Here is a 13,583-nt window from a genome sequence, read left to right as displayed (position 1 = left end):
GTATCTCGCGCGCGACACACGCGGAAGACGCGTTATTTTTGAACGACCCGGAACGCCGACAACCAATTCAAAGTAATTCCCAGACCGTTTGAGCGAAAATATTGTTTGACGGCAAAACACGAACTAGCTCAGTTGCATCACAAGGAACAATAATTAGCGATCTGCGCACAAGTTCTGTCGTCCGATTTGAGGGGATTCGTCGAGAGAGGAGAGCCGAGAGGTAATTGTCGCGCTGGCGAACGCGCGGAGAACGATAGTTTTGCATAAACGCTTTACGTCGTAGCGACGTACTCACAACTGCACGGGTTCGAGAGAAGAAAGAGAGGCGCGCAAAAGTACACGAGGACCACGCGGATCGCGTCGTTACAAGCATCGGGCACCGCCGAAAATCTAGCGACTTGCTCGCACTCGCGGCAAGAGCGCAATGCCGATCTGCCTCCAAGTGTACGTGCAAGACGCAGCGTTTTTACGTTGCTATACTTATTTATAGGCTCGGGCCATTTGCGACTCGTCGCCGCGTGTTGCCTGCACTTATTCGACGCACGTGTGCACGCAGTGCCGGAGTTGTATATATTTATATCCTTCTCCCACACGCGCAACTGCAGCTTCGTCAAACGTTGAGAATCGAACGCGGAACGATGTTTATCGAGCTTCGTACGATCACGGCGATTGAGACGCAAGACGACGGAAAGATTTTGCGTTCGACGAAGAGGCTGCATCGACGCGAAGCCAACTTTCTTCCGGCTTCCTGTGCTTGCTTCATAGTGTATATACGAATAGCCAGTTGTTCAAGAATTGCTTATAAGTAAATATTTTATTTATTTTATTTCACGTAAATCCGTTACTTATCTAGCTCTTTTTTTAGATGGCGTATTTTTATAAATGTAATTGTAAGCTCATACTTCATAGCTCTGGTCACGTCTAATTATAAATCCAACTGTTTCAGTCGAAATTTTATGAGGTGAGTTAGACTTCTGCGAAAGCTCGAAAAGCTCGAAAAGCTCGAGCCTCTTCAGCCCCAGTACTCTCTGCGCTTTTATCAGCTCGGTTTTTCCCAATTAAATATTTCAAAATCTCGATTGGAGATGTAAGAATACACAGTTTCATAGCTTGACAATTCGAACCAGCTTGTGCTTTGGCCCTTGACCTCAAACCGAGCCGAGCCGAGCTTTCACACTACGTAGTACATTTTATCCTATTCAACTATTTTTCAATAATATAGTTGAGTAAGCCAAAAAAAACTCTGATATTTGTGAAATTACGAAAAATGCATTCAGCGATTCAAGTGTGGTAAAGAATGTATAACAACTGCTATGACGAAACGTCAATGTCATTTTTATGACCGTATTTTATTATGCTATTTGCCATTAAGTTGTGTTTTTAAATAACATTTACGTAAGTTTCATACGTACGCATTTTTACAATACGATTCCTACAAACGAAAGAAAATTCTATAGGCTGATGGTTATAATTACAGCCTGTTATTAACTGCTTTTATATTGTAAAAATAAAAAAGAAATCTATAAAACGTATTCATCTCGTTGGATGAATGAACTTGAGTGCTTAAAATATCTTATTACGTTATTCTTGGTGATTCCTTTTGGTTGATGCGATGTGTCATTGTCAGATGTATCCAACCTCAGATACCTCGCTCTCGTTTTTCCGCTTGTAGAAACTGTCGGTTTTTCTCACGATTTTTCGCTTCCTACCTATCACCTTCCCGCTTATCTACAATTCATCTTTTATTTCTCGTATCACACTTCCCTGTGTATTGCTGCTCTCGTGTACACGATTAATCTTTTTCTCTGAAGCTCAAGTCCGATTAATAGGCTTTTGCAAAAGCTCGGCTCGATTTGCTCGTTTCCTCGAGCTTTACGAGCTTTTGCGAAAACCAACGAAATATCTCGAAATTACTTAAAATACATCGCTGGGTTGCGAGGAATTTACAAAACAACCGTTTAAGCGGTTATGCCAAAAAGCGGCCACTGGAAACGGCGCGGCCATACTATCCAGGTTACGGCGCACAAGCGTACGAAGGTATTTCTGTATTATTCTTGATACACTTGCAAAGATAACGAGCAATTGATGTCCCGTCTGCAAACAATTGCTTTCGGATAGAAAAATATGCGATTTACAATTTCGTATAAAATAAAGTATAACCTCAAAAGTAAGAAAAAAATCTGTAAGTGTACATTTCGCGAATACGTTCAAGTCTGCGAGGTCATCATCAAATCGCCCGAGTAATTGTCCGCTGATGATTTTCGTCTCAATACCGGCTTGATCGATTTCATTCCTTTTATGAACTCGACCTCTTTCGAAAAAGTCTCTTTGAAGGCGATCTGTAGTAACATGGAATGATAAATAATTTGCTGACATTAAAATTATCTCTTATTAATTGTGCTGACCTTCTTTGATTTCGAAACGGAATAAACATTGAGAGCAAACTCCAAAGACAAGACTGCAAAGGACACGAGAAAACCGCCTCCTAATACGTAGAAAACACCAACCAATTGGGTCAAAGTCATGGGTGTGGGTAGGTTCGAGCTACTATCCTGCAAACAAATGCAAATGACGAAAAACTGTAAAATGAAATGACGCAAAAGTTGTGCTTACCGTGCAAACAGCGCCTTTCTCCGTCCACCACTTTTTGTACAAATTCTTGACCACCGAGTTCTCATTGAGTTTGGACATGACTTCGTTGACTTCCAGGGCATACTTGAAATCTATGAGCGAGCGTGTAAACATAGAGTACTCGTTAACGTTTTTAGGTAAGACAAGCGCGACGACGGATAGCACTGATCTTACTCGTAGCGAAACCGATGGCATAAGCTTTTTGATCGATCAAACCGCCCGCTTGCTCAAGATTACATATTCTATGTTGCACGTATTCGATGGTCGGTGATTCCGTGAAGAAAGCATAATTGTTTTCTTCGCCCGCTACCAGCGCGATTCCTTGATCATTTGTATCCACCATCCATTTTTTCCACCATTCCGGGTCTATCATATTCTGGTACATTGCATTCGTCTGAGGATCGGTAGCGCTCTGAGGACAGACATTTCCGCAGATGCTTTGCGCGAAAGAATAAGCGTATCATTGCTTTAGCTTACCTCGAAATACTTAAATGTGGCGCCGCCTTTTTTTGCTCCATACTTGATTGTCGTTTGATCGTACAGATCTCGTATATCTCGAACTATCACTTCAGGTTTTTCAATTGTCAGGAAAGCAGCCAAGTTGGCGGTATATGTATTTGTGATGATCAAACAGAAAAACCACCTGGTGCATTTTTCAAGCGTTTTACTTTCTGTTGAGCTACTTTTATATTAACAAAAGAAGATCGTTAATGAATATCAACTAACCACCATCCTGCTAAACATCTCGTCGACATCCCTCTGGAAAACAGTTCAACATTAATCAGTTTTTGAAAATACATCTAAAACTTTTGTTAAAGAAGTAGTAAAGTGTGAAGGTACATCGGCGCATGCTCGGTACCCTGCTGCAAGAGGGTACCGATGGTGAACCAGATAGCATTGTCAATTTGAAATTGATTCTCCAGCTCTGTAGGTTCGTCAATGCAGGGATATGGGTTTGTCCATTCGGGTGGACTGAGACGGCCAAAAATATAAAACAACAAAGAGACCGTAATCCAGACCAAGGCTAGATACATCCATACGCTTCTGTTGAATGGCATAAAGAACGAGTACCACTTCGGTTTGGCTTTCTGCGGCTTTTTGTAGAGAATGCTCATGCCTAAATTCATGAATGTCGTTGAGAACTGAATGCACTGCGCGCGATTTTCCGTGATCGTCAAGTCCGTTATCGCCATGTCCATTTCCTATTATCAACCGATATAATCACTGACTTTTATATTAACAAGGGACAATATGATGCAACCTACTCTTACATCTCTTAAAATTTTACCCATCATGCCGGTACAGGAACATTGCTTTGTACTGTTGTCTTTTTTGCAGCTTCCATTATCCGAGTCCGCTTGCACGTAAAACGTGTAGTTGAAATTCAGCTCTTTGGCGATGGCCTTGATAATGTCAATAACGAAGCCTTCGTAACGATCGTTACCCGTCAAACTTCCCGAACGATTCACCTTCTGTGCGTACGGTGCATTCTGCTCGTGCGTTAAACAATGACCAAGTATTCAAATGAAAGAGCGCAACATCATCAAACGACATGAAAGCTCACCATGGTGATGAGAACTTTGAAGTGTTCCAATGCGACTTCATTGACGAGATTCAACTCGTCGAAGCCTCGATCGGGATGCCAGGTGCCGACCTTCGCCAAGCCAGTGTGATGGAGATTCAACACGTCGAGCTTGAAATTCCTGCGCAGTCCATCCGCGTCGAACATCAGCGGCCCGGTCAAGCCGTTCAACTTGCTCTGCCGACACGAGCAACGATCGCACAGCATTATTCAGCCCGGCGCCCGCTCGCTCGCGAATAGCACTCACGGACAGGATGTAATTCCGAAGACTGAGTCCCTCTGGCCAAGGACGAGCCTGACTGTAATCCTTGGGCAACTTGGCGCCGCGGCGCCCGTTCGGATTGGCGTAGGCCAAGTCTTTGTAGCCCTGTGCAAACAGCGCTACGGCGTCGAACATCAGAGCGTCCTCGACCCGTAGTTTGTCCACCGACTCTATTCCGAAGTCGTACAAATGCGTGCCGACGAAGCTCGAGACGAATGGATCGTCCGGATCGACTAATCGCAAACCACTGATGTTGGCGCCGGTGTGTTGGAATGCCCATAAATTTGTTGCTTGAAAGTTCTAAAGGAATAATTTTATTATTATAACGGTTATGTTGTCGCTTCTAAATCATATAAAGCTATTGCGTACCCACAAAATTAGCAAATTTTAAGCAAATTAACTGTCAGCTATTTGTTGGTTGACTATAAATTAGATTTATTGGATACAACGAACTTTTAATTACGAGAAATCTTGTATACAATTAGAGTTTAAATGTAGGATAGCTCGATAAATAGGTTATACGTAAAACATGTTAGATGCCAAATGAACAATGGACTTTAACGTTTTAACTACATCACGCGTAGTCACAATAAGAGTACTTCTATAGCATATCGCATTTGGTTGATACATGTAACAATCACTTACATTCGTAGCAACAGTATGGTCACGTTTTCTCTTATTATAAAGGGCAGCGATATATCGCAAATGGAAGAACACGCCATTATGCATATAGGATCATCCCATTTCTTGCGGGATGCTGAGATACGTATTCATGCACTCCTGGTAGTCTACTATCTCGCAAGCTATGCGTGCATATTTTTGATAGTAATATCGTTCCTTTCGCGTGATTCTTCCAATCGTTATGATGTAATGCATGTAACAATTGATTGTTTAAAATAAAGAAATTTTCGATGTTTGTGCGTCCTAGCAATTCTCTTCATCGTCAGTCGTGAAAGCAAGTTTGAATGTACTCAAATTGGGTTATTGACTTGATACGCAACATCTTGAATGATATGAGAAATTATGTGCAAGAACTGCAGTGCAGCAGAATGACTGAATTAATGGGTTGGGTTATATATATAAAATTAGGTGCGGATGACCAATAATTAAGCTCATGATCATTTGTCACAGAATTATTAAAATACGAGGTACATAAAAAACAATTGGTTTGTATTTCGGCGATTGAAACGTACCAAGGAAGTAATGATGTACTTGTACGCTTCAGACATTAAGCCGACTTCTTGCGCCTGTCTCATTACGTCGAAAAGGATATCGTAATCGCAGTCCAGAAGAAAATTTTTGTGACCGGAATACTTGGCAGTCAAAAGTGGCTCGCTGCGTTTACACGGCGTCAATATACTTTAACGAAGACGAGCACCGTTCGCGTATCGCTTCGTTTCTCTTACCTGAAATTTGGCCCACTGCCCAATTTAAAAGCTCGAATGTCGTGGGTGTACGGCGGCACCATCGGATAAATTTTCAGGACGTCCTGGAGAGCTATCAGGCCGTCCGTGTCCTCGTACAATATCGAGAAAGACTCCCACTTCATCCTCTTGATCATCTGCGCGTATACCTGGCCGACAAAAAGGATAGCCGACTGATTTTCGGAGATGATTCTGAAACAGGAGAAGCGAGTGCTCACGGCGGCGAGCGCGTTGGTGTCCGGGTAGAGATTGATCGGTTTCACGGGACCGGGCGTCGGCCTGCTCTCGCGCCTGATGACAATGTGCGGTATGTCGTGCAGCGCGCACAGCCCTTGCGTGTAGACCGATGCGGTGCGCTCGTGGGGTCCTATCACCGAGGACAAGCCGAGTCCCTCGTCTCCCGACAAAGAACCATTGGCGCCTGCCATTTGACCGACTGTGCGTCAAATGCAAAACTTTCATGATTCATTTGGCGATTAGCTCGCAGCACTTAATACTCAAGACGTGTATTTTCTTCATAAAGAAAAAAATCGCCTGTTAGCTATTTTCCTTTCAAAGCATTGATAATACGTAGAAAAAAGTGAGAAATCCGTTGTATTCTTCAAGCAAACGGTCGGAAATTAAGAAAAGCTTATGAATGGCATTCTTGACGAATGTTAGCCTAATGGGATCAGTGCCAAATTCCACCATCGTTCAAGATCGTTGCATTACTCTAGCAAGTGGGAAAGTGAATCACTGTACTTAGTGTGTGGTCACAGTAAGACCACATATTTTGTCGATTCTGTGACCGTCGCGTTAATTGTTATTTTTTCCAATTCGCGGTACAGTGGAATAATTACTTTTGTGCAGACTTGTGAAAATGTAGAGCCATTTGAATGGTTGATTTTTGCTGAATAATATATTATGAAATTGGCGCTAAAATTGGCGCTTTCCACGCATTATCTTGAAGAATACCGTAGCTGACACGTGTTCGTATTTCCAGCCCGTCGCTTCGTTCGGGTCATAACCTTGCACGAGACAAGGGTCTATTTTTCTACACTAGTTATAGGTAATGTACTATAAAAAAAGAATAAATATACTGTTTTATTTAAGCGTAATTTATTGGTTCAAACGAATGAAAGCTCGAGAACCTTGAGTAGGTCAGTAGAATTTTATTTTAGTTTTACTTAAATCTTAACATTGTTGAATGTTGTTTTGTTAATAAAGCGTAGTATACGCAAATAAAAAAAAACACTTGAAAATGCACATTACAAAATCTATAGATTATTATTTTTGCTGTTACTATAGTCAGTACGTATTACGTAACACATAAACTAAGAAAAACCTTTGCATCGAACCTACTTTTTGTAGGCACGCGATATGTAAATGTTTTATTGTTAGTGTTTTCGAATAAAATGAAGAAAATCTATCTAACGATCCTCAGAGATAACTGGAATCACTGACTACGTAAAGAAGCTTGAGCTACTATCGAATTAAGCACTCCGTTTTAGTTGAAAATATTAATAAAATCATCGTAAATATTTTCATGCAAATAAATCGTCAAGAGTGAGAGATGATTGCGATAATTTCTGTTCTGTTTGAATACATATTGGATACTTTATATTAGTAATTACTAAGTGCGCACAGCATGCTGTACTAGTCTAGTATAGGAAAATTATTTGAACAAACACTTTTTGTAGATGTAAATCAAGTCGTCGTCGACTTCGGCCGCCTTCGCTATGATTTGAACTTTATGGTAGCGGTTTAGGTCGACGTCGTCGCCAGTGTTGTGGATGAGCTCGCAGATCTCATAGTCGCGCGTGCACTCGTTCACCGTGTTCACTGCCAGCAAGAACGAGCGGCGCATGAACGCGTTCTCCTCGAAAAACCCACCTGCGCTCGATTCGTTCAGATAAGTCTCTACGCGTCTTGTCCTCAAAATGTGCTTTCGTTTGGTCGCAAAGATGTCTCACCTAGAACGGCTATCGGTGCACGCGCACTGCCAAGCGCATATACCAATTGTGACGCTGATGCCAGTAGGAGGTAATGAATCCACATCGCGATAACAACGCTGCTGCTATTTTATCTGAAATCATGCTGCCTTGACGTTGCGCATGTTTGCGCTTTTCAGACCACGTTAGTTTTGGATCGCGTCGCAGTGATTTGTCGTTCGAGCAAAAAGATACGACCCACAAGTACACATGTATAAGATTAGATTACGATTGAGCATGCAAATTTCCAGTTGCATCGAGTGCATGCTTTCTTTATTTTTCTCTGAGAATCGCGCCTATTCCAAGATGCAATGCAAGACCGCGTTTGATATTTAGCCGTTGAAATATTTACGCTTCTCAATGCGGTAGCACATTTTGATCGCGAGGTTCCAGCACAGACAGCTACTCTATTATCGCCTCAAAAGACCTCATTTCAGCTGGAATAAAAGTGATCTCCTCGGCGTTCTAATAAATTTGGCGCTTCCTCGAAATTCGTTGAAAAATTTCACGAGCGAGTCTCAATGAACGAGGACGCGAACGATTATTTTTAAGATGCAAATTAAAAGACATTAGCCAATGATCGTGTGTGCGTTACAAAAATGGTACTTACAGCTGTGGGTTACTTACACCGTTAACTCGAGCAAAACAGAAAACACTCGACGGGATTTACCAACGGAGCCCCCCCTGCTGAGACGTAGCGTATTTCGAATAACTCGGAAGGCCGTCGCAGCCGATTACTCGACGGCACCGGATCGCGCGCACCCAATCGAGTCTCGGCTGTAACGCACGCTTCCGAAAATCCTCTCGAGCATCGCACTTGCCGCAAAAGTAACGTGGCGTGCTACCGAGCTGCCTCTAAATGAAACAAGCCACGATATTGTTGCTTTACCTATTAATAGACTTGGACTAGTTGCGCGCCGTCGCCAAAGCTGCTTGCACTTCATTGCCCACATATATGCCATGCTAAAATTATGCGTTCACGCCTCTCCCACGCGTGCGCATCGATCAACGTATTTTTTTTTCAATGTTTATTTCAGTGCTCAAGCTGGACATTACGAAAAAAATCGAAAAATTAATAATCGCGCAAAAGAAGAGATTTAGAGCTTTACATTCTGATCGCAGTAGCTGCAAAAGAACGTATTTTTGGCAAATTAATATTGGCAAATTATTTTACAAATGTAAACGCTATGTTACTGCGCAAAATAGTTCATGTGTAAAATAATTGTACGCACAATCGTTTGCTTGCCGTAATATTTGCGGACTATAAGGTCCTGTAAAAGAGACTGCGTATAATTATGGCAAAGGTTTTTTTCCATCAAAAAAGAGTTACCAGCGAGTCTTCCAGCTTTCATTGCTCGTTAATTCAACAAATGCAATGCCGCAGCCAGCGATGCGCAACGCTAGGTACTTAAAAATGATGTAGACGAATATCTACTTTCTAAAAAACTTGTATCTACTCATATAAAGTACATAGTTCGAAGATCGGTTATAAAACAATTGAGATTACCGATACTGGATTCAACGTTATATCATTCGCGTTGGTGTCAATCAGCCTATCTTGCATTCAGGTGACAATCTTGGAGAATCCTTATATCCACAACAGGTAAGTTATTTTATTAATCTTGCTGTTCAGGTCTTAAACATTTCTATTTCCGTTTATCGAAAATACCCGACGACATTAATTACCATCGACGTCTGCTTCTTTTTTAATTCATAAACATTCTTGCTTTCTAGATTGCGCATCCTTTTAATCGAATGAAAGCAAATACTTTTTTAGCTACACGCGTTTCGCTTAATATACCTTGCGAGATAGAAACAGACATGGATTTTTAGGACGATGAGGATGATCAGGATGTCAAAGGTCGCAGGTCGGATTCGCAATAATTTACTTCAATTAAATTTAAGCACAAGTAAATCTGTAGCTTGCCAGTGTAACCGTTCGAGTCAACATTCTAAGAAAATCAAGTTAGCATTACATCAAATATTAATTTAAACTCAAGCTATGAAATCTTATATCATATTAATGTATAATCGTAAGTACATACACTTCTGTGCAGATGTAAAAGGAATACGTAAAATTTGTCGCGGCTTTTCTGCAACGATTCGCCTAAACTTGAAAAATACTTTTTCAGTTATGACTATTTATAATTTAGACAAACCACTGAAAAGAAACTGAGACACATGTTAACAAATCTTTATGTAACGATCATCTTTATTTTGCAAATTATCAGCACAAAGTTTTAGAAGTAAATGCATGAACCTTTGAAAAGCATCTCAACTATCATTTATATTTATTACGAATACGAAATTTTAGCGGAGCATGATAAAATTTCCTGCTAGGAAACACCGTTGGATTACCGGTGTAATTAAAGTGCTGCGCTATAAAAATGCACGGTTGCATTTCACATAGAAACACGTATCAATGGCATTCTTTTCAAGTTCCCATTAGCTATAATTTAAGCAAATCGCAACTACATATCCTATTCGGTATATTTATTTACGCGTACAGCAGGATCTTGAATATATATAAACAAAGGTAATATATACATTCACAGATAATTGAATACTTCATTTTATCAACAAAATAACAATATTATAAATGGAAAAAATAAGTAAAAAGACAACGCTCGAATGTTCATTCGTGTTATTTTTAATACATTTACAAATCGAAATATTGATTCATATGCGATCTATAATGTATCTGTTTCGATAAAAAAATATTTTATAGAAAATTTTGAATATAAAAATTTAACAAATAGCAAGAGAAAAATAACAAACCTATACGAATACACTATTCAAGTTTGCGTGGTAATCATCAAATCGCAAGAGTAATTGTTCACTGGAGATTTATGTATTTTCAATACTGGTTTGATGGATTTCATCCCTTTGATGAACTTTATCTCCTCCGAGAAAGTTTTCTTAAAAGTGACCTATGAAAACATTGAATAATAGATGAATTCTTCAAATTCCAATCTTCTTTATTGACTACGCTCACCTTATTTGATTTCGAAACAGAATAAACATTGATAGCAAACTCAAAAAACAAAACGACAAAGGATACGACGAATCCACCTCCTAATACGTAAAAAACACCAACCAATTGAGTCAAAGTCATGGGTGTAGGTAGACTTGAGCTACCGTCCTGCAAAATAAAAGACACCATGGAAAACAGTGAAGATGAATTACTCGAAAATACAGCTTACAGTGCAAACAGCGCCTTTCTCAGTCCACCACTTTTTGTACAAGTTCTTTACCACCGAGTTCTCATTGAGTTTGGATAGAACTTCATCGACTTTCAAAGCATACTTGAAATCTGCGAACAAACATATATGAGTAAATTCCAAAATAAAATGCACTCTTTGTATATAGATTCACGGTCTTTTCTCAGTCCTATGGCTTTCGAATATTTTTTTTCTTGCTGTTCAAGATCACAAACGAATGAAAAAACTTTTTATTAGGTAATTTTGATCAACGATTATTTTTTTCTCCTTGAAGGTCTCCATACGTATTATCATAGTGCCTTATTAGATACTTATTCAGTATTATTAGAAGCTGAGTAATAAGTATTTGAAAATTATTCTTTTTGTGTCTATTTCCTAGTATACGATTTTTTTATAACGATCAAAAAAATATGCTCGTAGTGAAATTTACCATTATTTACGAGCATCTTTTATTTGTTTGACGGAAACAATGAGATGAAAATTATTAGAAAGCTCACAAGCTGCAAACAACTTCACAATTCTAGAATCGCAAAAAGTACATTTTATTTTGGAATTTATTCATATGCCAGGATTAGCTAATGTTTTCGCACGACATAAGTTTGATCACAGATATCATTGCTTTTACTCGAGGCGTAACCGATGGCGTAAGTCTTTTGATCAATCAAGCCACCTGCTTGCTCAAGATTACATATCCTATGTTGCACGTATTCGATGGTAGGTGATTCCGTGAAGAAAGCATAATTGTTTTCTTCGCTTGCAGCCAATGCAATTCCTTGTTCGTTCGTATCTACCATCCACTTTTTCGACCATTCTGGATCCAACTTATTCTCAAACATCGCCCTCTTATTAGGATTGGTCGAGCTCTAAGAACAAAATTTCTGAATGTGAACGCGGGGAAACACAAATCAACGACTATATGTGACTGACTTTGAAATATGTAAAGGTGGCGCCGCCTTTTTTAGCACCATATTTGATTGTCGTTTGATTGTAGAGATCTCGAATATCTCGAACGATGACTTTAGGTTTTTCAATTGTCAGAAAAGCAGCCAAGTTGGCCGTGTACGTATTCGTGATGATCAAACAGAAGAACCACCTGTTGCATTTTCGAATGACTACTTTCTGTTCAACTACTTTTATATTAACAAAAGAAGATCGTTAATAAAAATGAACTAACCACCATCCTGCAAGACATCTCGTCGATATCCCTCTGGAAAATAGGCTTACATTAATCAGTTATTGAAAATACATCTAAAAGTATTGTTAAAGACGTAGTAAAATGTGAAGGTACATCGGTGCATACTCGGTACCCTGCTGCAAAAGGGTGCCAATGGTGAACCAAAGAGCATTATCAATTTGAAATTGATTCTCCAGCTCTTTAGGTTCATCGATGCAAGGATATGGGTTTGACCATTCTGATACGACCAAAAGTATAGAAAAGCACGGAGACTATTATCCATGTCAAAGCTAAATACATCCAGACGCGACTGCTAAACGGCATGAAGAACGAGTACCACTTTGGTTTGGCTTTCTGTGGCTTTTTGTAGAGAATGCTCATGCCTAAATTCATGAATGTCGTTGAAAATTGTATGCATCTGGCGCGATTTTCCGTGATCGTTAAGTCCGTGATCGCCATGTCCATTTCCTTTTGATAAACAACATTTCCATCGATATCATCAATAATGCAATGTAAAACGATCAGAAACACGTTACCATTAGAACTTACGTTTCTTATAAGTTGACCCATCATTCCGCTGCAAGTACACTGCTGGGTCTTTTCATTTTTCGTACAATTACCGTTATCCGAGTCCGTTTGCACGAAAAACGTGTAGTTGAAGCTCAACTCCTTGCTGAGGGTCTTGATAAGGTCGATAACGAAGCCCTCGTAACGAGCGTTCCCCGTCAAGCTTTTCGAATGATTGACTTTGTGTGCATGTGGCGGATTCTGGAAATTCACCATAAATTAGTAGGTGTTCGCATGATAGAGAGCAGTATCGTCGTGGAATAAAAAAAGCTCACTATGGTGATGAGAACTTTGAAGTGCTCCATGGCGACTTCATTGGCGAGATTCAACTCGTCGAAGCCTCGATCGGAATTCCAGGTGCCAACCTTCGCCAAGCCCGTTTCATGAAGATTCAACAAGTCGAGTTTGAAATACCTTCGGACTCCATCTGCATCGAACATTAGCGGTCCTGTCAAACCGTTCAACTTGTTCTGCCGCAATGAAAAAATATTCAAACACCATTAATCGAACGTATGGAACGATTGATCGCACGTCCGAATAACCCAACCCAACCCCAATCCAATAACCCAACCCAATTTTTCAATCTTTCATGATTTTTCACATTCTTCGTAAAGTTTTCGTAATTTCATGATTTTTTAACTTTCGTACAATTTTTCGAAATTTCGTGACTGTTCAACTTTTGGTCAATTTTTCGAAATTTCGTGATTTATCAACTTTTGGTCAATTTTTCGAAATTTCGTAACTTTTCAACT

General features: G+C 40.0%; 1 protein-coding gene and 1 pseudogene across 2 annotated transcripts; both read right to left on the bottom strand.

Moving 5' to 3' along the window:
- Nucleotides 1–1,133: 1,133 nt before the first annotated feature.
- Nucleotides 1,134–8,701, bottom strand: LOC131672755 (glutamate receptor ionotropic, kainate 3-like). 2 transcript variants are annotated; one of them, XM_058950191.1, is made up of 17 exons: nt 8,480–8,701; nt 7,852–8,001; nt 7,568–7,771; nt 6,118–6,335; nt 5,882–6,048; nt 5,669–5,810; nt 4,461–4,775; nt 4,196–4,390; nt 3,903–4,121; nt 3,472–3,833; nt 3,358–3,390; nt 3,109–3,274; nt 2,806–3,043; nt 2,614–2,723; nt 2,406–2,552; nt 2,161–2,339; nt 1,135–2,094 (listed from the first exon to the last, which is right to left on the bottom strand). In XM_058950191.1, the coding sequence occupies exons 2-16, from the start codon at nt 7,934–7,936 to the stop codon at nt 2,208–2,210; spliced, it is 2,733 nt and encodes a 910-aa protein (XP_058806174.1). In that variant the 5' UTR covers nt 7,937–8,001; nt 8,480–8,701; the 3' UTR covers nt 1,135–2,094; nt 2,161–2,207. The 2 variants fall into 2 exon arrangements, with proteins under 2 accessions (XP_058806173.1, XP_058806174.1); XM_058950190.1 differs by having other exon boundaries at nt 1,134–2,339.
- Nucleotides 8,702–10,664: 1,963 nt separating this feature from the next.
- On the bottom strand, nt 10,665–13,301 carry LOC131672737 (glutamate receptor ionotropic, kainate 2-like; annotated as a pseudogene).
- Between the last annotated feature and the right edge of the window lie 282 nt (nt 13,302–13,583).

The sequence above is a fragment of the Phymastichus coffea genome, unplaced genomic scaffold, assembly GCF_024137745.1.
Source record: "Phymastichus coffea isolate CEN01 unplaced genomic scaffold, Cenicafe_Pcof_1.1 PCOF00158, whole genome shotgun sequence".
Classification (NCBI taxonomy): Eukaryota; Metazoa; Arthropoda; class Insecta; order Hymenoptera; family Eulophidae; genus Phymastichus; species Phymastichus coffea.
The sequence above is the reverse complement of the archived record's forward strand: the minus strand, read 5'-3'. Positions and strand labels throughout refer to the sequence as shown.

Bases quoted from the DNA above. Each gene is read 5' to 3' on its own strand.
- LOC131672755 (XM_058950190.1), bottom strand. From the start codon at position 7,936: ATGTGGATTCATTACCTCCTACTGGCATCAGCGTCACAATTGGTATAT. The intron at 7,772-7,851 runs GTGAGACATCTT...AATCGAGCGCAG, and splicing joins TGCACCGATAGCCGTTCTAG to GTGGGTTTTTCGAGGAGAAC. The intron at 3,391-3,471 runs GTACCTTCACAC...ACTGTTTTCCAG, and splicing joins GGTACCGAGCATGCGCCGAT to AGGGATGTCGACGAGATGTT.